Consider the following 25,945-nt stretch of genomic DNA (forward strand, 5'->3'; position numbering starts at 1 on the left):
ATCGGCGGGGTAGGCTGGGGTTGGATCATGACGCTGCTGCTGCTTCCGAAATACATCACACCTCTCTCACCTTCCGCACGCAGCATTGCTCCAGCGCTGCTCGTATACCGGTTTTGTCGTGTGTTGTGTGTTGTGTTTAGTTCTTCCAAGGCCTTCGCTACTTCCCTCCCCTTTGACTGCCCCACTTTCCACGCATATCGGAGCTATGGAGCTAGTGCCGGAGTTAGTGGCCGATTCCAAACTGGACACGATCTTTAAGAAAGGATTCACGATCCATCATGTTCGGACGCCGGATACGACTCCTCTTCTCGGAAAGAATAAGAAGAAGCAGAAGTGGGAGCAGTCCAAAGAACTTGGTCGGGGATCGTTCGGGACTGTTTGGCTGCAGAAGCTGGTAGGAGGCGGCGACAAAGACACAGACAAACGAGCCGTCAAGCAAATTGAGAAGAGGTCTGCAGTCGACTACAGCCATGAGCTGGATGCGATAGCGAAATTCTCTCAGGACAAGGTGAGTAATTCCAATTCGGTTTCAAGCCACCGCCCAGCAGGTTATGAGGGGCTGACATGCCCATGAATACAGTTCAACTATTCGTTCGTCAAGTCGCTTGGATGGTACGAAGATGACAAACACGTATATATCTCGATGGAATATCTTCCCCACGGCGATCTAAGCCGCCATTTTGACGAGTTCGGCCCACTACTAGAGCATGAAGCCCAATGCGTTGCTCATCAGATATTAGACGGACTGAAGAGTATGCACGACCACGGCTTCGTTCATCGTGATCTGAAGCCACAAAATGTGCTGATCAAAGAGCGCAGCCCTAACTGGTGGGTCAAGCTTGGCGATTTTGGAGTCAGCAAGCGTATGCAGGACGCGGCTTCACTCAGTACATATACTGGTACAGATGGCTTCATGGCACCCGAAGTCATCATGAGAAAAGGTCACGTTAATTGGAAGGCCCTCGCTGGACGCAAATCATACACGGATGCCGTAGATATATGGGCTTTGGGTGCACTAGTTTTCCAGGCTCTCACTGGCAGCGAGCCTTTCGCAAAAGATCTGGGGTCCTACGTCGAGGGGAAAACGCCTTTCCCTTACCATGTGCTGCAAGCGCAAAGTATCTCACGGAAAGGATGCGACTTACTGGAGAGACTTTTGCAAGTCATTCCTGAGAACCGTCCCACAGCATCCGAAGCTCTCCAAGATCCCTGGCTTAAAGCACAAGAGGCTACTCAAAGAGACTCGATTGAATCGCGGAGGTAAGAGATCAGGCGTTCTTTCGTTTTAGAGAACCAACATGCTGACATCGCATAGACCAGCTTCTACACTACACGAACAAGGCAAGAACGCGACTAACTTTTTCCGTAACATGGCGCAGCAGACAGCGTCTACTGTCGCATCTGCGGCATCCCTGGCCTGGAGCGATGCGGAAAGGTCTACTATAGTGTTCAAAGCCCTCGACTCTGTCAGAACTGCAGCCAAAGATCGATTCCCCGCATCTTCACGACGCGGTGCCGATGCTGTAGATCTAGAGTCACACGGAAATGCTCTTGGTCTTACGACCCTAGTAGAGCAACCATCACCACCTGCCAAAGACTCATCTACTTTCGACCTAGCGACTGACAGTACGGTACAGAAGAAGCCTTCACAGTCTCAAGAGTCACTGGATGGCTCAACTCTGAACCAGGCCAATACCTCAACGCTCCCAGGAAGAGTGGAAAGTGTGAGAAGTCCCAGAAGTTCGGAAGAAGAGCGCCGATCCGGCAGCGCGACACCACCATATGCGACGAGATCAGTAACACTGCGCTCTGATCTGGACAGTACAGACTCCCTTCAAGAGACTGAAGAGTATTTCGATAGGCCGATAACCGTCGATGACTTCACTCTTTCACCTGGCACAACCCTATCAAATGCATCACCATCACAGCCAACATCAGACACATCCCCAAGGGCGCCTAGCGGCCATTGGACTAGGGCGATGCCGTTCTCTCAGTTGTCTTTAGACAGTGCCAGTGCCAGCCCCATGAGTCCGGCGTGGTCAAAAGATCCGTCCATTATTCGTCAAAAAGCCTGCACGCTGAGGCCTCTGGGCTTGCCAAACGACCTCACGCATACGATGGAGCCTGACGCATTGTAAGTGAGGCCTGGAACGAGAGATCTTTCTGTTAACATAAGTGTAGTGTCGTTATCGTACCAGGCACGGGTGATCCTGCCGTCGAGATTTGGAGTATAGATGGCTTTAGCGATGAGCCACTTGTGCGCGATCTCACCAAACACTACATGAATATACAAGTCCTCGTACTTGAACATGGCTTACCAGTCAATGGGAAAGACTTCAATCGGTGGACTCAAGTCAGGGACAGTTCGCACGCCATGATGCAGCTGATCTACGAATATCGCGAAGAAAATAATGTAAGTCGCCATGCTACAGAGGCCGGAGCCTTAATTGATGATAGACGAAGGCAATGTCCATACCCATGGTTTTTCTGGGCCACGGTATCGGAGGCATATTCATCAAAGATGTGAGTTTATTAAACCAAGGATCAAGAAGAGATGAAGCTGACGATGGCCAGTTCTTCTGGAAGTCTAGTAGTCCTGAGCTCCGAGGCTTTCCGTCCCAATGGCATCAGAATCTCGTCAACAACACAGTCGGCGTCATCTTTCTTGGAACACCCCATCTTACGTCCGAGAATATAGCAGATCATGAGAACATCATGGGCCTCGTGACAAGACCACCTACTTCGAGAAGGACAAAAAGCATCGATAGGAAGCTGCTGGATCTAGATCTCCAAAATGTGTATCTCCGCCTACTCTCTGAAGAGTTCGACACGTATATCCGTGCACACCGTCCTGACCTGCCTGTGTTATCAATTTGGGATGGCCGAGAGAGCAAGGCAATGCAAGTGGAAGAGCACAAGTTACTTGGACGAAGATGGAAAGCGGAAAAATATGTGGTATGTCATAAGAAGATTACACATCACACCACGAACAATGTATATTGGCCATATATGATTCTAACATATGCTATAGATCGTTACCTACGAATTAGCCAAGATTGGCTTGCCAAACGAACAGATGATGGTAGCCGACTGTGATCACTACGAGCTATGCACACATTACAATCCTGAGTTTCGCCAGAGGCTCATCGCCTTCTGTCAGGAGAAACTCCTAGAAGCGCATGGCAGAATGCTAGGAAGGCCAGGAAGCTCATCCGTCGCATCAACCGACGTTTTGGGCGAAGGGTCGAAAGTGCCCTCGCCTTGGTAATCTCGTCATCCATTTTACTTGCTGCGGACATGTATCGCCACCAACACTCACTATGTACAAATGCCCAATATCAATACGCTACGTCTCTCGCAACCACACGTATTCAATCTCGCCATGCACTGTGAAAGGGATGCGAAAAGGGGCGATTGCCACCTCCCACGTGCACTGATCATGCTCACATTGATCTTATGTCAGACTTTGGGCGAACACGGCAGTTAGCATGCCAACGGAGGAGAGCGGTTCGAAAAAGAATGAGGCTCCAGAGGAACGGAACTCCCAAAGGGACTACGCTATCGCGGGCAAATGGATGCCACATTGCGAAGGCAGCTTCCCGGGAGACGTTGCAGTGCGCGTCCAGCGCCTGTAAGAGCGAACGCGCATTCCCTTGCGGGGTTCGTCAGCCATTCATTGCAGCTGGAGCCGCTCAACCCAGCATGAACGACGCGGCTCAAGCACTGCTCCATGCACCCGCATTCAGCATCACTATTTATTGCCTCATCCCCTGTATTGGCTGACTGACCACAACGTCCCGATTGCGTGCATTGTGCGAGCTCCAACAGCGCCATTACCCCAAAAAGTAACACCGCAGAGATCGCGACCAGAGACAATCTTGCAAAACCCCAGTCACAGATCCCCCGAGATAAGCCAAAAAACCGTGGACGGCGCGAAGCCTCCCCATGTCAATCCAACGGCTTCTTCGGTCCTTCTCTCGGCGAGATCAGCAACCGTTTATCTGCTGATCATGAACGAAACGAGTGCTACACAGTCAGCCCTAAACAACCAGTGCGGGTGCCACCCCTCACGACTGCAACCGGTTTTGTGACTCTTCTCAACAAGTTCCAACGTGCTGGCCCTGTTGGGCGTTGTTGGGCATGATATGTAAGGATGCTCGTTGTTTGCTCGACCACATTGGGGCATCCACAAGCTTGGAATGGGAGATGAGGATGTCCCGGCATTACTCCAAGAGGCAATGGGGTATCTGATGGTATGTCGCACTGGTGCCCAATCATTTCTGCAAGCGTTTCGTTGGGGGAGACGCACGCGCAGGGTATCGATATCCAGCTCTCTCATCTAGGTGCCCAGATCGCTCCTGCACATCTTGCAGCATCGGAGTTGTTTCAAAGAGCAGACCAACGGCGCCGCTAAATGTTGCGTAGTGATCATCATGGCATCATTAAAGACTTTAATTACCTGCAGGATTGCGAGCTGTGCAGCATGGTGGGTGGTAAGGTTGACACGTAACTTGCGGATGTCCTGTCCAGACAAACGGTCCGCACCGAAGTGTTCGATCATGCAATGCCTGCAGTGGTCAAACTTTCGGCTTCGATCAAACCTACCGGACCAGACCCCTTGCAGCGATCGAGAGGACAGAATAGAGCTTCGTGGAGATAAGATTGCTGGCAGCTTCCTGATTGGTGTGTATATGCGAGAGCGTATTGCCGTGCAGCTCGCGGATGTTTCCTCATATCGACGCATCGTGAGCGGTGCAGCTTGGTGTTGCATAATACGATGTAGCGTGCCTAGATTTTAGGGCTGTCATCGAGATTCGTCGTGGCGTTGTAGCTTAGTACCGCACCACAGTCGTCCGAATCGGATGTTCTTCGTCTTTCGCCAAGCCGAAAATGATCGGTAGCAGACTACCATCGTCATCGGCCAACTGCTCCGCTGGAAGTGTGTGGATGTCATTGCTGAATGAGTCAGTTTCGCTCTGTCCGACCCAGCTCCCCGCAATTTCCACCTTCATCCCACGTGGCAAAGATGTCTGAAACAACCAAGTTTCCTAGTTAGTTCAAACCAACATGAAGAAATACACGGATGAACGTGGTGAGACCGTGATGAGCATCCAGGGCGGAAAGGCCCGCTAAGGCTGTCTCTTGATCCGCGCACACAACGTCAACCGCATAAGGGCCTTGGAGTAGAGGTAGTCGGGAAGACCTCGCGGATCCGTGTCTAGACGCCCTGAAGGATTTTTGAATACGGAGTGGCCCGCCTGGTGAAACAGCGTGTCCCTTGCGTTTGCGGTGCGGGCGTGAGCGAACCTCTGTGACGAGCTCACTTTTTTGGAGGGGCTGTGGACTGGTGGCTGAACAAACTTCGTCAGAAGGGCATGTTCCTGGGCTACTTAGTCTAGGCCGACATCTTCAACGGCGGAGCAGTAGTGAAGCAACGGTCATAGTACAGTAGTGAAAAGCTGACAGCTCAAGTGCGTGATCTTGCCGCGCTTGTACGTACGAATGCGGACTTGATGTCTGTCTCGAAAATTCGCCGGGTTTGGCAGATGTCTCCGATCTTGTTGAGTGGATTCGTCTATCCTGCTACACGAAGTTCTGCGCCAGGAAGGTTTCTAACGCACGTCATTCCGCAATGTATTGCACTTGCAGCACACGAGTCTGGTTCGACGTTAGAGACAGTGGAGCATGCAATTCAATGCGGCTACCAACTGGCAGTGGGCTGAAACAGTGCTGGTGCAAAGTCGTACCATACTGCAGGAAATTTCGTCGATAATCGAGAGTCCATTGTGCGAATAGGATTAATTCAACATTCGGATTATATCCCCGCCGGAGCTCATTCGTTCAAAAACCACGAGGCTGAACATCAGGGCGACAAAGTTAAGGATACAGCCGGTTAGTGAAACTGTTGAACACGAGAACGTAGCACATGGCTAGTCGCCTCCAGTAGATCCAGAAGGTATGAGGTAACTAGACAGTGACGTTGCAGGCGCCGCTGAGAGAAAGTCCAGCCCTCAGGCATCGTTGAGTCATTGACAGGGTGAGGGTGCTTTCTCAGTTGGGGTTACAGTATGACCTCCCGGGCAACTTTGGCAAGCCCATATCTTGGCCCAAACTGACAGCACAATCGAAAACTGACGGTGTGTGGTGGCGTTGTTCTACGGCAATGTTAGACGATCTATTGATGTGCTAGCAGCTAGCTGGCCAATCGCAATACGCCATGGCGGATGAAAGCCGTGATGTTTAAGGGTACCGACGGCGTGCTTGAAGCCACACGATAAAGAAACAGCGCCGCCGTTTGTGACGCATGATGGGTGAAGTGATGTTCCTGGATGTTGTGCCGAGGTGCAAGCGACGAGACAGGTAACGTCGTATGAAGCCAACAGCGGGAGTTACGGGAATGTCAGGTGCCACGAAACTGTGCAACAGACGATGTCCTTAGTTACAAGTCCGGCGAGTCGATAGTCGTGGGTGCCGTCCGCTTGAACGTCCGCCTACAGCGCCCAGGCAGGGTCATGGATGAAACATCGATTAATGCTCCGGATGCTACTGCAACGGGGCGAATAAGTCCTGCGCTGGAGTTAATCTCAGGAGAATAAAACTGCAGGTTGGGTGTGCAACCAAGTTCACGTGGCGCCCGCACTTACATTTTCGACTACAGCTGCGCGGGCCGGACCCCTCCACGACGCTTGACAAATGAGGACTCGACATTGGCCGAGGTAGCCCCGAAACAAGCTTTCCCTCTGGTCCCTGGGGAGGAGTTCGCCGCACACGATGTTCGCATTCATTGCGCTCCGCGGAAGATAGCCGCTTAGCGCATTGCTAGCAGGAAATATCCGTACGATCCGGATCTCCAGGATCGTCCAGGGACCTCATCTTCCGGTGTAGATCATCCCCGTCATGTGCACCCATTTGCGCACCTGTGCAGTGTGGAAGTAGGTCTAATGGAGCTTGCCGACCTGCGAAAATGCCCAACACGAGGAGTAAATGGATGCTGAGGGTGGATCTCGCCGCGGATAGCGCCAAGGTACACTATCAGTCAATAGAACATGTCGGGGGTGATCCTAGGTAGACTGAACGCCGGGAGGGCTTGATCGTCATGATGTTTCTCCCAGGTCGAAGGCATGCCGGCTTTCTCAACGTTAACGAAACAGGATCTGGACTTTGAGCATGCTGACTCAAGTTGGCGTTCGCGACAAGGAGACGTTGAGTCGCTTTTTCCTTTCCAACCGCGACGCCGTTCGGTGCCGGAACGGGCGATGAAAACCGAGGCTGATATCGACACGTGATACAGGCTACATGGAAGGATTATCGTGACGCCGCTGTGCATTTGCGCGTCGGTGTGATGGTCGAGCAGATGCTGCAGAATGTTACATGGCACCATCGCAGTCATCGTGTCCACTCCAAAAGTAGGATCGATGCGGTATTTGCGACTGAGCCGTGATCGTACCGTACGCAACAAGACCCTGCTGTGTGTTTAGCGCGTCGCGGTTGATGTGCAAAGACATCACATCATCCAAGTTGTGCTGATCGTAGCCGACTTTCGCCTACCCGCGCAACTGAAGTCACACTCGCTGCCACCTGCGCCTCGGGAACAATCCGGGGCAGGCGAGACGCTGGCGCAGACTCAATGAGCTATCCACAAGAGCCTGCCTCGAAAGCGACAAGGTACATGTCTTGTCATGACTTGACGATTCGTGGGCGCAGCTGAACTTCTGGTCATAGCAGTAAGAATAGCGCGGTTAGCAGTGGACGCGATAGGTCTCGTTGCGAGAAAATCAGACCATAGCGACACGAATGAGCACGTGTATTGGAGAGTAAAAAAACTAATCCAGGTCAGCGCTATTGCAATTGAAACGCGAACAGGACAAGGAGGACTAGGTTAGTACAGTCTACGATAACCTGATGACCTGATTCCAGGTTGAGAGTGGACTCACTGATCAACGACCGACTGCGAACGTGCGGCCTGAGTCGATGCTGGTTGTATATATGTCCGGGACCTATATTTGCTTTGTTTAAGAGCTTGCAAAGCAACGATGTTCCCAGTCTGAGCAATGCGTTGGAGGGGCGCGCCACAATTGGCGAACATGCGTCCCCCAGCTATCAATTGTCGGTGATAGACACTGGAGGCCAGCGGACAGCTAGCACATGTCTAGTCGATTCCTCTCGGGCGTGGCCAGAATGCAGTCGTCTCCTCAATGCGACCTCCTAGCATCTAGCGATAGCCGTTGAAACCTGGTTGCTGTCAGGCGCGGTGTCAGCAAGCCTCCAAAGAGAGCGATGCTAACGCACGGAGACAAGTGATGCCCACCCTAACCGAACGAGGATGATATCTGCAATGCCGCCCGGCCGAAAAGGGCGAAGTGCGTGACTTGCAGGACAGCACTGACTCGCGCCTCACAAGCCTGGCTGCGGACCGGAATTGATAGCGCCGTCCAGTGTCTGGCTAATCGGCACACCGCACATCATCGGCTATAGATGACGTTCCTGACTAGATGATAACTCACCTGGTGAGCTTGCAAGGGACGATCAAGGCTGAAGCGCACGTCTGGGGAGAGCAGACGCGGCTCTATCCCTGGCCCTCAGGGCAAGGATAGCGCGTCAGTCACCGAGGTGCCTCTGCAGTAGGCTATGCAGTTCTGTTGCTGCGAATGCACCAGGACCCGCTTGGTCGTCACGTATCGGCTGCATTGTCGTCATTGCCAGCCCCGCGTCAAACCGCCTGAAGACGTCTCCAAATGCAGTCGCATCGCATCGCAGTCGAAGCAGCGGATTCTGAGGCGTATGAATGGGTGGCAGCGGAAGCCGTGACCCCACAACTCCACGGTGGGTGCTTGTGTGGAAGAAAACATAGCTGCAAATCTCAGGCTTACGGTAGACGCATCTCACACAGACTATTGGAGAAGTTCGCAGGTCACGGCGTGCTGAGCGGTGCAATTTTTCAGATGGAGTGTGATGGGCGTGCATGATTCTCTCCAGGATGAGGGGAAGGACATCATACCGGCACGTGCACGCTAGGCTGCGTTCGGTCGTCACTTGATCAAGCGATGCCCTTCGCGGACGCAAGGCGAATGTGCGACGACTGAGCCATACCCAACGCAACGCGCGCGGAGATGCGCAATTCTCGGGAGATTTTTCATCGCCCTGGGTACCCCAACCGACGGTGGTGCGGCGTTGACGTTTGCATGGTCGCAGCGAACCTTTGATGTAGGGGTTGGTCGACAACAGCTGGGGCTGCTGGGCAGGGCCACAGAGCAGACGCGACCGTGTGAAACATAGCGCACCGTCCCGGATCCGCGATGATTAGACCAGTGTGCGTGGTCCTTGGCCACTCTGCTCATGACGCTTAGTCTCTTTCGGATTCGCATAATCGCATCCCAGTCGCCATGCTGGACGTCTGCGCTGTGCCTTGTTCCGGCTGCATCCTGCTCTCTTGGCCATCTCCGCACCGCTTCCTCAGCATCCGACCGACTTCGGGCCTGCTGAAGCCACGCGGAAGGCCCGCATTGCTCATGCTGACCCGATACTCCTCCTCAATGCATTCGGACGGCCGTTTCTGGGTCCAGGACGTTGCGGGATGAAAAGAGTTTCGCGTGCTGCCTCACCAGCGGCCGCCGTCCAGGAACATGAAGCTTACGCTGTCCTAACGTCAGGCCCTGGCAGCTGCGGAGTCATGGCGCACTAGTTTAGCTGGCAATGGTGCGGTGGGCGACGGTGGAGTGGGCGCAGGGAAGGCTGCTTGTGTGCGTTGATCGTCTCATGGGCCAGACCCACGAACTGGCGGATGGCTGGAGGCGAACATCCCCAGCAGGACTGCCTCACATGTCCAGTGTCTCCGTCCAGGGCCTAGCAGTGCGCGAGGCAGGGGGCGATCGCTGCGCTACTGTGGCCATCAACTGTCTGCCATCCTAACCAGGTAAAGCCTTCCTAGCGGCCAGTCTCGCAGTGTGTCATGGCCGCCGGAGACAAGCGTTTCCCTCCCAGGCACTCCATCACGACGTATTGCCTTCGTGCTCTGTCGCAAGTCGTGCATATTCCCTCACGCTTGACCTGCCCCATCCATCAGAGTCATTGCCAGGAGTCGCCAATTATCTCCGACAGCCCATCCTAGCTGTCATAGGCTGGATAGCGTCAAATCCCAAGGAGCCATGTCCATGTCCGCTGGCTGATGCCGCCGTTGCTACTATTACCTCCACTCCCTATTATCGTCCCAGGGCCTGCCTACCCTAACATCCTGGTTGCTTCGCAATTCGCCGACGCATCGATATTAACCCCCAATTATACATAGTTGTACCCGTTCCCTGGACCACTCTCTGGTACCTCCTGTCGGCGAGCTACATTCTCCGTATCGTTGTTTGCATCTGCAGCGCCAGTACGTGCACAGTCCCGCCCCTCTACCACCATGTGGCTTGGAGACTATCCAAACAATTTCTGACCCTTTATACAGTTCCTCCACTCCCGCTGCAACCCATCATAACGACCAACGCATAATTCTCCTCTCTGTAAGCGAGATCACAGACTGCAGTCGGCACAGCTATCCATCTGCATCGTCAACGCACCTGCCCCGCCTTTCGTCCCGCCCATCCAACATCATCAACACCGTTCGCATCCACTCTCGACAACACTCATTTATTGCAACATCGACACTGGTAAGTTCTTGTTCAATCAAGCTTGATTCCATGCGCTAACCAGCTACAGCGGATGATTTTGCTGTTATAAGTGCTTAACCAGCTTCTACTTTCCGGACCAGCTTCAATAAGCCAATCCATTAACGGAGTCGAAACTATCCAACACTACTTTTCCCCATGTTGCAAGGTATCCGGGCATCGACTCTGACGATGCCTCCCTTTGGACATGATATGTCCCTAGGTGGCGTGCAAAAGGTGGAGGGCTATGGAGACACAGATTCGTGGAACTGGCCTCAACAACCGACCGCTCAACAACCTGCGTACTCGAATATGTTCGATCCTTCCATGTACGCCAGCTTCACACCCTCGATGCAACAGCAAGTTCGTCAACCATCTCGCAATCAGTCTATCGCTACATCTCGCGTCCTCTCGACCGCAACTAGCACACCACCACCACCAAGGCCCCAGGTTACAGGTAACATGGTCAAAGCACAACCGGCTTTTAAGCCTACGTGGCAGGGATTCCTCGATACCACCAAAGATGCCATGACCGTTGTGGAGGCCGCACTTCAAGGCCGTCTCAGCCATATCAGCCGCAGGCCGCATGATAAGGAACGCGCAGAGATGCTCACTTCTGGAACCGTCTTGGTGTACGAGGAGAACGCTTCCGGTATCAAACGATGGACCGATGCTGTGCACTGGTCCCCAAGTCGGGTGATGAACAACTGCCTCATATATCGCCAGCTGGTGCGAGCTTTGAAGCCTGAAGAGAAGAAGTCGGCCCTCAACCCATCGTGCGGTACCAAGAGGAAGCGCAAGGAGAACAACGGCCCAATGAGGTCCAAGACTGGTGAAGTGTTGGAGAACTCCGAGGACGAATACGAGAACTCAGCCTTCGACGCGTCCCTGCCAGGCGATGTCGACTCCATGAACAAGGTTTACGCCAACTTCGCCCAAAGCTTGACGCCCGACCAACAGCGACGATTCTGTGGCTCCCTCATCGACAGCTATGAGTTCAAGGAGGGCGGTCTGATGAAGAAGACTATCTCAGTCAAGTACCAGGGTACCCACCACCACGTCATCTCCTACTACAGTCTCGAGGACGTCGTCAGCGGGAAGTTGAAGCGGCCATTCCAGGACCCAAAGCTAGCCGACATTCAGCCAAGACCGGAGCTTCTGAATGGCTGGAAGGTCAGTCTTGAAGATGAAGAGAGCAAAGACATGCCCCTGGTAGCTGGCTACCCACACCACATCCAGCCCAGCCATGTCCAGCACCACGTTCTTGGAGCTGTTACCCAGTCAATCGGCGCACAGGGCCAGCTCCAGACACATGCTCCTCTCCACCTAACAGTTCCCGACTACTGGCATGGGCCTCAGGTGTCCCAGTATGGCTCTAGTCACCACAGCCCCCAACATTATGCCGCGCCTCCATTCTCGGCCCACCAACCGGCACATCAATACTCCGTCCAGCAGCCTCCCTCGCAGCACTTCACGCATCCGCCATCTCCCCAGCAATATTCTTCCCCACATTCCGCAAGCTCGCAGTACTCCTCACACGCTGCTCCATCCTCGCACTATGCGCCGCAACCACAGTCTGCGCGTCACTACTCTTTCGACCCTCCGTCGGCCACATCAGCGACCTCGTATACTCAGCCCACCTCGGCATACCAGACGCCGCAACCAGCTCCGTACGCTCTACCTCAGTCCGCGGGTTTCGACGCTCATGCCTTGCCCTCCCAAGACTCGCCAGTCGGTCCTCATCACGCTCAGGTCCCCGGATCGCAACCCGACCAACAAAGGAGGGCTTCAGCGCCTGTGGCCGTGCAGCCATTCAACGCGCCGCAATTCCCTGCGGCTCCCCATCCTCACTCTTATTACGTGACGGACCAGAAGTACGCCCCCGAGCAAAAGTACACATCTAACGCGCCCCATGGTTATTAGGGTGCCGTCGCATTGCATCATTTCACACATTTATCGAGATATACCCACGATCTACAGAGCATATACGAGACATTCATGGAGGATGATTTGGTTGCGATACCCCCTTAGCGACATTTCCTTTGGCGAAGGCGGTATTTGTTCAATACCTGCATGTTGGCACCCCGCGGTAACTGGTTACCCACTTTCCTTATGGATACAGTCGGAGTTGGATCTTTCGCTCTCCTTGTTTATGTTACTGGAATTCTGTATACGTGTTTCATTCATTCTGTCTCTTGTGGTGGCTCTAATACCAAAAGCACCTTATTTCCTCTATTCCGCATGGTCGTCTACGATACCTAGTCGCACTGCATTGCATGAATCTCTTCTTGTTCGCGTTGTTCTGCTTCTCCATTACCGCCATACCCTTGTACAACTATAACCCGATGCATGTAGCTAGTGCTCCATAGTAGCAACCACTTAACCCTAAACACTGCGGATACGCGCGACGAATCAAATAAATCAATAACATTATCCAACACTGTGCTTCAATGACCTCACTCAACAAATCGCATGCATCCACCCGGTGCATTATCATACGTTGTTCTCAACGGTTCGGCTTGGGCTGCGCAATCGTACGACTATTCCTGCAAACCTAACCTCGAAACACGATAACTACATGGCTATCCTAGAAATCGACTTCTTAACGACCCGAACATGGAATTCTCACCTCAAGAATGATCACAAAATCATCACTACGCCGCATTCCTACGCTAAAAGACACGGCATAACATCACATGCCGCTGCGCAGTCCAACCCAGCTCGCCGGGGAACCCTCCGTTAATGAATAACGACCATCATCACATCATCGCTATCACATCTCGACTAGCCGGTGCCGCAACGCCCCGTCTGCCGTTATCATTATCTGCATTGCACATCGATGAAAGGATCTCGATTCGCGAGCTGCGGTAGCCGGGCCAATCAGTAGCGAACCTTGGAAGCGAGCAGCAAGGGCCATTGTGGGTTAACAAAGGGATTACTGAACCTGGCATTCTGTGCGAGAATGCTGTGCAGGACGGGGTGGCTTGGAATAGATCCGAGTGGGATCTTGATCCTTAGGACGGGTAAATGTATATACATTGAGGGAAGATGGCGCGGGTTGTTGGAAGGGAGGAGTTGGACGCCTATGTGCTAGTGCTTGGCAATGGCAGTTGAGACGTAAATTGTTCGTGCCGGCGCATCGCTGCGAGTCACCTTTGTGGGTAGACTTCCTATTCGTCGGATCTTTATCCCGCCTATGGAGATGGAAGTTTGCGTTGCATAGAGCTGGAGGGCGACTCGAGGGTGCGATACGAAGGCCGGCGAGTAATGGGGACTCCGCTTCGGGACTTTGCATTCCTCTATTGAGATCGCCATGAAACATCTTGCTTTAACGGGCATCGTGGAGACGAATACGAAGAGTTTCTTTTCACAAAGTACCGTACCTAGCCCTACAGAGTACCGTAGGAAACCGGCTTCGTGTCTTTGGTGATGCCCAGATGTGATGGCCAAGGGCTGATCAGTGATACCTCGCATGATTGAGGAAGTTTCAACAAAGTCAAACCGGATTTCTGGCAACACTGTTACACTTGTCATTGACCGACAATTTGTAAAATGAGGATGACTATACATCTAATGGATCTCGGTGGTTTCGCGGAAATGTCATTCCGCACCTGGGTCCCGACCGGCTCCCGAGTCATAGTATACGTTGTAAAGATAGGAGCTACTCAGTATACTTGTCACTCAAGGGAAGTATCGGACGCAGTGGTGTATGATGCATGATGCATGAAGTATGTGAGTCGTTGTCGTGCGTGAGTCGTACAGTAGTACGATCAACGTGCTATCTTGAGGAGCCGCTTCGCGTGCGCGGGCGCGGCTGCCATCTCGCTTGTTCCTCCCTGCCACCCATTTTTCCCCACCATCCCATTTCTCTTCATCGTGTCATCACCGAAAACCATCGGGGAAAGCCTCCACAGGCCCGTTACCGCTTGTTGCGCGTTCGAAACACTTGTCTTCAATTCATGCATCCTTTACAGGGTGCTTCCACTGCTGGTACGACACGTAAGCCTGGAAACCGGAGATCCCGAGACCTAGGATTCCAATGATTACCGCGATGAAGACCCCGATCATCGTTGCCATCAACATATATCTTCCGCCGCTCTTTCGCTCAAACCAGCTCTCCAATCGAGTACGAGGTTTTGGATTCTGCAGTTCCTCGTAGAGCTCCACCAGTCGGTTGCCAAAGTATGGATACGATAGTAACGTGTCGTTATGCCCATAATGATCCCAGGATTCGAATCTCAGGAGATCATCGTCGAAACCGTGTTTCGCAATAAGCGACGACAGAAGCGCCTGTGACTCACGATCTGAGGGAAACAAGACGTTATGTATGGTGTCGAACACCTCCAAGATGAGCTGTCGCGGTAGCATACACGCTGTCGGTTGACTTCCAGATACTAACAGAGCTTCTTTCAGCATCGCCGTACAGTGGAAGATCTTCAGTACACCTCTTCCACGATCTAGTAGTAGATGACTTCGCAGATCGGTTGTTGCTTCTAGGCCAACTTCAAGCATCTTCCGCAGCTGCTTCGCACTCACAGCAGCGGCTACGCTTGGCCAGTCAACTCTTTCCTTCCCGGATGCGATCGAAGAACTGGGCCTTTTTGGAAAGGCTTCTAGAAGAAAGTCATGCGCTGACACTGTATCTCGCCATGGCAGTGATGAGCTACCTTCCTCCAGAAGATTAGCATGCTCGCGCGTAATCCCGCAATCAACCAAGAACAATATGCTGGCTGCAAGATCCACAGCGCGATGTTGATCCGATATAGCAGGAACTTCTGCATCGCTGGTTCGCTGCCCCACAAAATGGTGCTGGATCAACTGTTCTCGCGTGCTATGAGGCTGACTTTGGATAAGCTGAATCAGGTCCAAAAGGTCGCCGTGCGACCTCAATGCTGGGTGCGGAGTGTATAGCTCAGGTACGTATGTTGCCGTCAAGGTTTTGTAACGAGCCCAAAAAGCAGCCTGTCGCTTCGCTCGGCCCCAGGAACATTGCGCGTCGAAACATGTCGGTTCTCCTTTACAACGGCCACACAGCCGCCACCCCCACAAACACCGGCCCAATTCCTGCAAATCACTGTCGGTCGTAAATCGCAAGGGGAAAAAGTCGACTCCCTCAGCCATATGATGATGTAAGCAAAGACGAACGAGAGCTTGGCTTGAAGCACTCAGCTATGCTTGCTCGAAGGCAGTATTATGCGCTTATATGTACTCACGCTGCGTGGCGGACGATGCATAGCCTAAGGTCAGTGGCTGCAGCTTCATTGGGCGTTGAATCCGCAACGTGCATACTCGTCCTGAGCGCGCCCAATCATCAAGCGGCGCCCATTCGAGTAGCTGATACGCATGCACACAGCCCACGGTTGATCTTTCCGGCTCACCGGTCGCGACGCAGATGTGCGGAGTATGCGGCCTTCTCGTACCGCCTCATAAGATCATTCTCACGCCGGTTATCACCACATATCGAAATTTCCACGCCTGGAATGCTCACGCCGACAACATGGAGACCCCGCGGCCCACACCACCTCAATCGCAAGTTCTGAAGAATGATTCTGCTACAGATTCTGGCTACAGAAGCCCACCAGGAAGCCCTAGTGCTCTGTCAGCCCAAGCGGTAGCGCCCACCCCGAATAGCTCCGCTTCGACGATGCCTCCTCAACAACCCCGTATTGTATCAGAAGCAGGATCTCTTCATTCTCATACAATTCACGGCATGCACATATTCCAACGGACGGTAAGCGAAGAGGTACAGAGCCGTTTTGAGGACGTCATGAATCGCCTTTCTGGCCCTTTGGCTACCTATCTGCGCAGAAGTCGGCATGAGCATCGACCCACGGCTATTCGGCTGATGTTTCTGGGACACGAACAGAGCTCATCTCGGCCTTGGATCGTTGTGCTATGTCCAGAGCTTGTTAGAAAGAGAGCGGAGAAGTTCTTTAAGCAAGACATGGCCCAACGTCTATGCCAATCTGACGAACCCGGCCGTGAAAGCTTCCAGGTGGTGGTGGTCGGTCATGCGCCTCGGCCTAAGGCTGACGAATATGCTAGCCGTGTGGGAACACCCTCAGGTCTTTCAACTGCCGACCACGACAGCACTTCGCACGGCTTCCAGTCCTCGTCCAAGGTTGACATAAAGCATGAAGGCATCTCATCTTCGGCTGCGATAGGAGGATACATTCTAGTCACCAACTTGGACGGCACAGAGACCACTTATGGCTTGACAGCGGGCCATGTACTCCCGCAGACAGCGATTGATACTCCATTGTCAGACGACCAATGGGATGGATCGATGCCCTCTCCAGATTCAAGTGATTCGGAAGATGATCTCACCAGCATCCCAGAGTACAGCGCCAAAGGTCGTGGCCAGAGTCTTCTCGAAAGCTTCATTGGACCCAGAGGTGAACCAGCGTGGACGGGCATGATATTAGCGGAGGCTACGTTTTCTCGTGAGGCCCGAGACAGAGATTGGGCACTGATCGAACGCATTCGTGCTAATGAGGTTGCATCGCTCTACACCGCAATCAGATATAGATCGGTCGTGCTCGGTACGATAGGAGACATGCACCTACAGCCGGCTCAGATACGTTTCAATGAAGGGCATGTGCTTCAGTGCACGATTTCCCGGCATATCTCAATCATTTTGACGCCGTCGGGCCACAACTTCGTTTCGGCACACATACTCACACTAGGTAATGACTCCGCATGTAAGCTACCAAAAGCTTTGCTGACGTTCTGTTCCAAACAGATCCCTCTGAAAGTATACAAGACGGTGCATCTGGTACATGGGTCACTTCCGGTTGGACCCGAAGTCTTGGTCGTCGGATAGGTGGACCCAGTGAGCCCATATCGGCCTACGGCCAGGTAGTGGCTGATGACATCTTTGGCGACGTTTATATGATTCCGCTGAGCGATATAATCGACGACATCAAGGTTCTAACGAGAGCTGCAGCGATAAGGCTGCCAGAGTCTCTTATGGAACTTGAGCATATGCTTTCGAAGAAACGAGGTAGAGAAGAGGCGGATCAAGTAGGCAGCGAAGAGGCAAGCTCGGTGCCTGAGACTCATACAAGCACACATGACAAGGTGTCACGGATGAAAGCTCGTTCTGTCACGAATGACATAATCGACTACCCTCTCATACTCGATTCTGACGTGCCGACAAATTTTACTGACGCAATAGCACATTACAACGCTCTCCAGAGCGAGTCGCCCTGGAGAAATCGAGTAGCATCAACAAGCCATTTCGAGGATGATGACAATGCCGAGGAAGAAGACGAGGTTGCGCATGGCGACGTCGATGCTGCAGAAGAAGAGAACGACGACGACAGCACATCAGATGTCGGACATGGAGCACCTGAGACGAAGATAGAACCGTGGTGGACATCTGAGGAGGATAGGTGTCTAAAAAGAATGAGGAGCGACGGGGCTTCATGGAGTCGGATCATGGAGGAGTTTCCGAACAGGGTCGAACGAAAGGTGAAGGAACACTGGTACAAAGATCTGCGTCATGGAGCCAATGGGGAGAAGCCCTCAGCGACAACATCCACGCGCGCTGGATATGGCAGATGATGGGCATAGCAGGGAAACAGGCAATATCTCATACATGATGGAGGGATGTTCCAGTATCTAGTTGCGTTACTTCAATTGATAGGCTGCTTCCCAATGTGGACAGTTACGTGAGGTAGTGCAGGGGTTGGGAAGTGGCTGGGAGGCTGAACGTCGCTTACGTCACAGCAACTTCCAACGCGCGAACGAGGCCCTGAGGTAGACACGACTGTCCTCATCAAACGAACCTCACTCTATCTTTCTTTCAGTCGGCGGCAATAGGTCTAACTTGAGAGCGATATCAGAAAAGTCGCAATCGAACAAGTGCGCACATCCAAGCCATCGCAGACATGCCGCCAAAACGCCAAAAGACCTCTGATTCGGCGTCGACACCCGATCCCAAGAGGCGTGTCACGCGCTCATCTGCTAGAACAAACACAAGAGATGCGGAGGACTTACCAGACTCACCAATCGACTCGCCCGAGGCCGAACCAACCGTGTCGAAAGAAACGCGCGCGCCCAAGCCTAAGAAGCGTTCACAAAAGGATGCGGAACCAGAGCCAGACGCGCAGCCCGATGAAGAGAAAGACCAAGAACCTCAGAATCGTACAAACCTCACCATCACGCACGACCTCGTCAAGAAACCAATCGAATGCCACCAATACACTCCAACATCATCGTCATCCAGCCCATCACCAACCCTAATATTCACTCACGGCGCGGGCGGCACACTCTCCGCCGACGCCGTAGTAAACTTCTGCACCGGATACTCTTCTTCTCTCCCCATTCTCGCTTTCCAAGGCTCCATGAACCTCAAAGCGCGGACCAAGGGCTTCCACGCATGTATTGATGAGCTGAACTCCAGTCAATCGACTGCACTAAAGGGAGCAAAAGAGAACACGGCTGGATCAAAAACACTGTTACTAGGCGGACGAAGTATGGGTGCGCGCGCTGCTGTCATCGCTGCTACCGAACATCTCGCCTCGCTAGACGACAAAGAAGCAGAAGCGTTGAACTTACAGCTCATACTCGTTTCCTACCCACTCTTCGGCCCAAAAGAAGATCTGCGCGACCAAATCCTGCTCGATCTACCGAAGACTGTCCGCATACTCTTCATCAGTGGCGACGAAGACGCCATGTGTCCCATCGATACGCTGAACGAAACGAGGGATAAGCTGACGGCGAAATCGCAGCTTGTCGTTGTAACCGATGCGAATCATGGGATGAATGTCGTACCGGCTAGTAGGACGCAAAGAGTGGGAGAAGAGACAGGACGATGGGCAGCGCGATGGGTGCAAGGGGAACCTATGGATGATGAGACATACATCGATGAGCTGGAGGGCGAAGAACCTTGGAAGTAGTAGGAGAATGAGTATACAACAATACCATCCCTCCCATCTCTTCCCCTCCCTCAACCTAACCAACGTTCACACACCCCCCTCCCCCTCTCAGCACCCCCCCTCCCCCTCCCCCGCGTCCTCCCATTCACCCTCCACCTCATCACACACCCGTCTAGCCTCTTCCCTCTCCCTCTCAACCTTAACGCCGTCTATCCACCTCATCAAATCCCTCTGCGTCTCCACCGCTCTGTCCCGCCGCTCAAACAAGTTTTCGATATGCTGAAGCTGGAGGACGCGCTGTGCTATTCCATGTGCGATGCTGAGGGCTGATGATGCCTTGTCCACGAATTGCAAAATATCAGGGTTGAGTAGCCGGGCTTCGGTGTGGATGCAGGGGGTGGGGATGAAGCGGCGGGTACGGAGACGGGGACGCTGTGCGGAGGTGGGGTGGGTGGGTGGCATTGTGGGGGTTTGGGGTGTAACTTGGGGTTGTCTGAGACGAAGTGCGAAGGTTGGAGGGGATGGAGTAGTCTGGTGTTGGATGTTTCTGGATGTGGGTGAGGGATAGCTGAGTTCTAGTGTGGATTGGGGATCGATGCAGGCTGGTTGTGGATAAAAAGGGAAAAGTCGAAGCTAAAACTTGGGATCGTGGTGGTTGTGTGCTGGTGGATGTCTCATGCCAACCATGGATTCGTTGTTGCATGTGATGGGATGAACAACTTCGCGCTTTAGATTGGACAGTAACGTATTCACGAAACGTCTCCTAGAGCCACAGGCGAGACATGCATTCAAGATGTCGCAACGCGCTCCGCAGCATCTCCATCCTTTTGCGCCTCGCTTTCCTCTTCACCGTCCTGCCCAACTTCAGACCCCTTACTCTTAAACACTTTGAACTCCTTACTAACAATATCCCCCGTCCCATCACCCACCCTCCTCACCTCCACAACCCCACTCTTCTTCCTCAGCACAATACTCCAAACACCCTCCCCCACCACAACCCCTTTCAGCCATCCCAGGAACTCCGTCGCGAAATTAATACACACATTGCCATCCCAGCAATTCGTGCCCTGACGTACCATACCCGGTATCTCATGCGTATTAAACGTCTGCAGACTTCTCAAAATGCCAGCTTTACTCCGAAAGCCCACGGTGATTTTAGGTACGCCGAGCAAGAAAGACTGGGCCCAGAATTTGAGGAGCTTGCGTTCGAATTTGAGGATGTCGCGGTGTTGTTGTTGGCGAGGGGGAGGGAGCTCTTCGCTTGTTTTGAGTTCGACCCATTGTACCTGCTCATCCGGGTTCGTGGGTTTGGGTGCAAGAAGGCCGTCGACTTCACCGCCTAGGATCAAGCTATGAGGTCCGAAGGATGTGTGAACGATGGAGCAGTGTTGCGCGTGGTTCGATACGACGCCTTTCTGGGACCGCTCGATCTCTGCTCGTGGTGTGTTTTGAGGTAGGGTGGGTATGAGTGCGAGTTTCTCAAATTTGTAACCCCAGTATGTCATCATTTCGCGCGATTGCTGGTCGGGGTGCTGGTGACGGGGAGGTGGGCGCGTGCTTTCTGCTGCGCGGTCGGCGGCTCGGGAGGGGAAGTCTTCTTCGATGTAGATTGTGTTGTTGTGGCGGGTTGCGAACATGCTGAATTCGGCGAAGTTGTCGAAGGGGGCGGTCATGATCTGGGTGTTGTTAGGAATTGATCTTGAGGAAAAGCAGCAGCAAGGTAAGAAAGCTGGATTCGCTTACCTTACTATGTCTTGTGCCGGCCTGCTTCAACATACCTTGGTCATCATGCCTCGCCAGGTCATGAAGTCGGCTTTAACTTCCTCCTTGCCCGTCTTGTCTTCCATGAGCGCCCTCAGCAGACTGTCCAGATGGGGATCTTCCTTGTCTTCATAGTGTTTGAACGTCTCGAAGCCGTCCTTCAGATCTGCGCCCATTGGAGGTGGTATGTAGTAGTTGATGCCCGACTCATCATGCTGGTACTCGTGGTTGTCGTCGTATGAGAAATGTGCGACTTCGCGAGGGCGCTTTATCTTGGCCGACGCACCGCGGAAGCGGTTGACAGGCTGTATCGAGAACCGATGAACTGGCGTATCAGGCCCCGGAGCCGCGCTCTTAGCAGTCGGCATGTCTGTATTCGTCGCCGTAGTCGAGGCTGGAGCAGCTGCTTTCGGAGGCGCGCGAGTTCTGGGTCGTTTCCGAGGCGGCGATCGGTCCTTCGTGTCCGCCGGTGGGCTTGGCGATTGCGCAGGAAGATCCGTAGAAGCCATGATGTAGTTGTTTGCTGTGGGTGTCACGAAGACGCGCCTCAGGTTTCGCCGCGGGAGTGTCGCAATGCCAAACCCCAGCCGCCCCCACCAAACCCTTGTACCTGACTAGCTACGGCGCGCCATTCATCCCACCAAACCCAAAACACCATCGACATCCAACCTCACTCAACATCCCGCCCTACACCTCTCCGAACAAAATACCTGTTCAACCCCATACCCCCATACAACCAAACCACCATGGACAACCGCGCAATCCGCCTCCCCCCAACAACCCGCCGCAACATCTTCGCCGCCCACACCGCCCAACAACAACAGGCACAACCGCAACAACAACCCGCGCGACGCCAGAACCAAGCCGCACCCTCCATCCGCCCCGACAGCCGCGAAATAGAACAAGACATCTTCATGCAACCCACCGAAGACGAGTTCGTCGAGCGCGACGACATCGGTGAATACATTGTCAAAGCGCCGGCGCCTGTGTACAGGGAAATGGGTGTGGGCAGTGAGGGGGATGAGGAGGGTGGTATGTTGATCCCACTCCCATTCCCATTCTCCGATCGAGAAGACGGAGACTGGTGTGAAATGGGTATAGGAAATGCTGACATGTGCATGTGAACAGAGCAAGAAAACGAAATGATACAACTCTACGGCAAGACAAACGCACAGTGGGATGCTGTTGCTGTGGAAGAAGAGATTCGGGCTGCGTTGAAGAGTAGTCTGAAGAAGAAGGTGGCTAGTTTGGAGGATGATAGGTGGATGTTTGAGGGGGACGGGGAGGGTAGGAAGTAAGCTGGGGTCTTCTTGGACATGGGCATGCGGATTTGGGGGTTTGAGGGAACACGGAGGCGTTTGGATTGTGATACCCTGGTATCTGGTTGTTGGAATTGAAGTTGCTCTGAAATGGACTGATATCTTTCGAATCGTTAAGTGAGGCCTGTATGCCTTCGATGTATTCTTATGTAATAGAAGTTTGTGGATCGTGCCGCGGGGAGGTAGTCAGTGTGAGGTTCGAGGAGCTTCGTAGGACTATGAAGCATGTAGCCGAAGACATGGTGTCCTCAGACTGGTGTTCTCGAGTGTGTCAATGGTACATGATGACTACGTAGCATCCGACAACAAGCAATAGTCCAACGCAAAAACATTGAATACATCCCAGGTACAAGATATCAATGACAAGTCAAAATGCAAGAGTAATCAAGTTCATTCGCGGACTTACGCTCATCATAGCTGCCGCATCTACTAACCCCCCCTCCTCAATCCCACCACCAGCCTAAACGCCCACCAAAAAAACAGAACCTGGGTATCAAAACACATTCCTAAACGCCTCTTCCCCTCTCGCGCCCGCCCGCCCACCAATGCCGCCCGAAACTCCGCAAAACCTGAAGCCGAATTAGTAAAACCGCACCAATTCATGACACCCACAATGAAACTTACCACTCAAACCGCATCCTCATACTCATCCCCACCATACAGCCTGCCCGCCCAATTGACCGCAGCCAACACCACCAAAACCCCTTTGTTCAGCTCCTCGAGCTCCGCCTCCTCCTCCTCGCCCAGCGTCTCCTCCAGGTGCTGGTACATCTCGATGCGCTCGTACAGCTTGCTCGCCATCTCCTCGAGGCCGCGGAAGAACCAGTAGAGGCGCTTCTGCGCCACGGAGTCGGAGGCGGGCGGTAGGTGCGGGAACTCCGCGAGGGAGGGGACGTGGAGGTTGGAGAGGTTGATGGTGAAGTTTTCCATCTTTGGTTGATAGAGATGCGGGGGTGAGGAGGGAGGTGGGTTTGTAGTGGTAGTAGTAGTGGTGGTGGTAGTAGTAATTGAGCTTGTTGTGATGATGGTGATGGGCTTGTTGGTGCTGGTTTGGGGTGTTGGGGAAGCTGGTTTTCGAGCTTTTATGTGGGCGATTTGGGGGTGCCAAGACTGCGTTTGGCGACGGTCTGGCTTCGCTATTGTTGAGCGCTTTACGCGTAGTGACGGTGACGGCGGTATTCAGCGAGGCTGGGAGGACTGCCTGCTCCTATTGAGAGGGAGGCGAGCTAATGTTTTGGTGTAGGATATCCGAAGTGGGGTATGCGTCGACGAGGGTGAAGTACATACTTTACCCCGACGCCCTCATTATGGCGACGCCTTTCGACGAGCGCTTACACAGTGCGATGTAGCTACCGCCCTCCCCCGAGACACCGCCGTCTTCCTCCTAACCTACGATCGTATACGCCTCAAGCCGCTGCGACGAGCGCCCCGACCGTACGACGAGACCGAGTATACAAGGTGGAGGCACAACAGGGACATGTGGAGGCACACAATGGGAAGGAGACTATACGGCGAGACAATGGGGAGGTTCTTGTACTCAATTACCAGCCCTTGGGTTGGGGGTATGTCGCAGTCGAGTCGGACAGCGGAGGAGGCAGCGCCCTGTCCGCCAGCGACGAGGCTGACAATCCTTCTTGCCTTGCGCCCTGACGCCAATGGCAGCAGCTCTAGGCTATCGTGCGACGGACGGCGTAGTCGGACTGATACTGAAGTTGAGGAGAGGCGGAGATGGTTGACGGACAATGGACAACAGACATGGCAGGCGCAACTCAACTGGAAAAGGGGCAGTCCAGTAGCTACAGGCCAGGGCCAATTCCTGATCTCCGCGTACTTGCTGGCTTCCCGAGTCGCATAGTCTCCTGATGAGGGTGGTGATGGTCCCGTCGCGCGGTTTCCCTGACCTGCCTTGTGGAGTTGGGCACTTGGTCGCGGACAGCCAACATGACGGAATTGGTCTGAGGGAAAGGGGCAATGCAGTAGCTACAGACCTGGAGTAGAAGACGTTCCCGATGTACTTTTTGAAGTCGCTCGTGCCAGCCTGCCGCAAAGGTCGTGATGTTCTCGTTGCGCGCTCTGCCAGGCCGCCAGACCCTGGACCTTGAAGGGGCCATTCGCGCAGCCTCGCGACGAGCAGTCACAAGTTTGTCATGCAATGTTCTTGAGTGACTTGATGTTTCTTGCGATGCCAAAGTAGAGCCTGAAGTTGTTCACGTCCGCCCAGGCCGCTCGTTTCGTTGTCGCGGATGTCGCGAGGGCCCCGAGGCCTCCTTTTCGCAGAGCATGTTGAGGGTCGCCATTCGAGCAGCGCTTTGCTCGTGAATGTCCAGTGAATGTTACCGCTCAGTCTGCGTGCCCGGATCTTGCTCTGCCCCTTGTTGTCGTCGCTCCTGCCGTGAGTCGCGAGCCTGTAGCCCCCGCCCTTGAGGCAGTCGCGGACCGCTTTCTACAGCAGAGCCCACATGTAGTGCTGAGTTTCTGCTGACAAGCTCGAGGTCGCCTTGGAGACTTTTTGTTCCTGACAGTGCAAGTGACGATGTCTGCGCCCCCTTGAAGCTGGCCGCAATCCTGGAGTCGTGGACTGGCAGGCTCCGCCCCTTTAGCCGTCACGAGGCGCGCTCGAGAGCACAGGTTACTACGTAATGCGGAGTTCTTCTTGATGATCCTCTCGTTGGGCTTAACGTCGTCTTCAATCTCGGAGATGCAATCGATCACGTCCGCATCCCCCGCGAAGCTGTCTGCACGCCTGGAGTTGCGAATGGTAGCTCCTGCCGTTTTGACAGCCACGAAGCGCGCTCAGGAGCAGCTGTCACCACAGAATGCTGAGTCTCTACTGATAATTTTCGTGCTCTTCCCGTGGCGGTCTTCAATCCCAATCATGCAAATTGTCATGCCCGCGCCCCTGTTAAGCTGTTCGCATGCTTGGAATCGCGCCTGCCTGTCCAGTGGGCTCAGCACCATCCCCGCGGCCTCTGGGTTCACAAGAAGCTGCTGAATATCAGGGGTGAGGTTATGTTGCCCAAGAAGCTGGTTCCCGATGCCACGTTTTCTGGGGTCTCACCGTCTCCACGATGTTCAGCTTTGGAGTTGTTCTCCGCCCCGCTTCAGCGTGCCTTCCTAGAACGACCGTGTTTGTTTCCTGCCTGCCACAAGCAGCCGCTGCTGCCTCAACAAACAGAATGACGCGGAGAAGCTTACGCGTCTGGAAATCATGCTCTTGATCGCCACCCGCTCGTTGCACACGCTTCCAGCTGACAATGTGCATGTGCCGGCCTCATGAGCTCCCCGCGGGCATCGTGAGATCCACCAACACGCTTCCAAGGCGTGTCTGACGATGTTCTCC

General features: G+C 53.6%; 8 protein-coding genes across 8 annotated transcripts; 6 read left to right on the top strand and 2 right to left on the bottom strand.

Moving 5' to 3' along the window:
- Positions 1–205: 205 nt before the first annotated feature.
- J4E86_010445 (uncharacterized protein) lies at positions 206–1,813 on the top strand (the record flags this gene model as incomplete). Its single annotated transcript, XM_051450944.1, is given in 4 exon segments — positions 206–508; positions 581–1,260; positions 1,316–1,626; positions 1,638–1,813. 4 exon segments carry the CDS (start codon positions 206–208, stop codon positions 1,811–1,813), a joined length of 1,470 nt encoding a protein of 489 aa, XP_051297841.1.
- Positions 1,814–2,117: 304 nt separating this feature from the next.
- Positions 2,118–3,268, top strand: J4E86_010446 (uncharacterized protein; the record flags this gene model as incomplete). Its single annotated transcript, XM_051450945.1, has 5 exons — positions 2,118–2,134; positions 2,182–2,413; positions 2,458–2,523; positions 2,575–2,955; positions 3,032–3,268. The coding sequence occupies 5 exons, from the start codon at positions 2,118–2,120 to the stop codon at positions 3,266–3,268; spliced, it is 933 nt and encodes a 310-aa protein (XP_051297842.1).
- Positions 3,269–10,835: 7,567 nt separating this feature from the next.
- J4E86_010447 (uncharacterized protein) lies at positions 10,836–12,566 on the top strand (the record flags this gene model as incomplete). Its single annotated transcript, XM_051450946.1, has 1 exon — positions 10,836–12,566. One exon carries the CDS (start codon positions 10,836–10,838, stop codon positions 12,564–12,566), a length of 1,731 nt encoding a protein of 576 aa, XP_051297843.1.
- Positions 12,567–16,587: 4,021 nt separating this feature from the next.
- J4E86_010448 (uncharacterized protein) lies at positions 16,588–18,209 on the top strand (the record flags this gene model as incomplete). Its single annotated transcript, XM_051450947.1, has 2 exons — positions 16,588–17,185; positions 17,386–18,209. 2 exons carry the CDS (start codon positions 16,588–16,590, stop codon positions 18,207–18,209), a joined length of 1,422 nt encoding a protein of 473 aa, XP_051297844.1.
- Positions 18,210–18,535: 326 nt separating this feature from the next.
- Positions 18,536–19,546, top strand: J4E86_010449 (uncharacterized protein; the record flags this gene model as incomplete). The annotated part of the gene is made up of 1 exon (XM_051450948.1): positions 18,536–19,546. One exon carries the CDS (start codon positions 18,536–18,538, stop codon positions 19,544–19,546), a length of 1,011 nt encoding a protein of 336 aa, XP_051297845.1.
- Positions 19,547–20,313: 767 nt separating this feature from the next.
- Positions 20,314–21,795, bottom strand: J4E86_010450 (uncharacterized protein; the record flags this gene model as incomplete). The annotated part of the gene is made up of 2 exons (XM_051450949.1): positions 20,314–21,201; positions 21,304–21,795. 2 exons carry the CDS (start codon positions 21,793–21,795, stop codon positions 20,314–20,316), a joined length of 1,380 nt encoding a protein of 459 aa, XP_051297846.1.
- A 237-nt stretch (positions 21,796–22,032) lies between these two features.
- On the top strand, positions 22,033–22,584 carry J4E86_010451 (uncharacterized protein; the record flags this gene model as incomplete). Its single annotated transcript, XM_051450950.1, has 2 exons — positions 22,033–22,318; positions 22,415–22,584. 2 exons carry the CDS (start codon positions 22,033–22,035, stop codon positions 22,582–22,584), a joined length of 456 nt encoding a protein of 151 aa, XP_051297847.1.
- A 527-nt stretch (positions 22,585–23,111) lies between these two features.
- J4E86_010452 (uncharacterized protein) lies at positions 23,112–23,535 on the bottom strand (the record flags this gene model as incomplete). Its single annotated transcript, XM_051450951.1, has 2 exons — positions 23,112–23,174; positions 23,239–23,535. The coding sequence occupies 2 exons, from the start codon at positions 23,533–23,535 to the stop codon at positions 23,112–23,114; spliced, it is 360 nt and encodes a 119-aa protein (XP_051297848.1).
- Positions 23,536–25,945: the final 2,410 nt, after the last annotated feature.

The sequence above is a fragment of the Alternaria arbusti genome (genome assembly GCF_024043155.1).
Source record: "Alternaria arbusti strain BMP 1465 chromosome Unknown scaffold_22, whole genome shotgun sequence".
Lineage (NCBI taxonomy): Eukaryota > Fungi > Ascomycota > Dothideomycetes > Pleosporales > Pleosporaceae > Alternaria > Alternaria arbusti.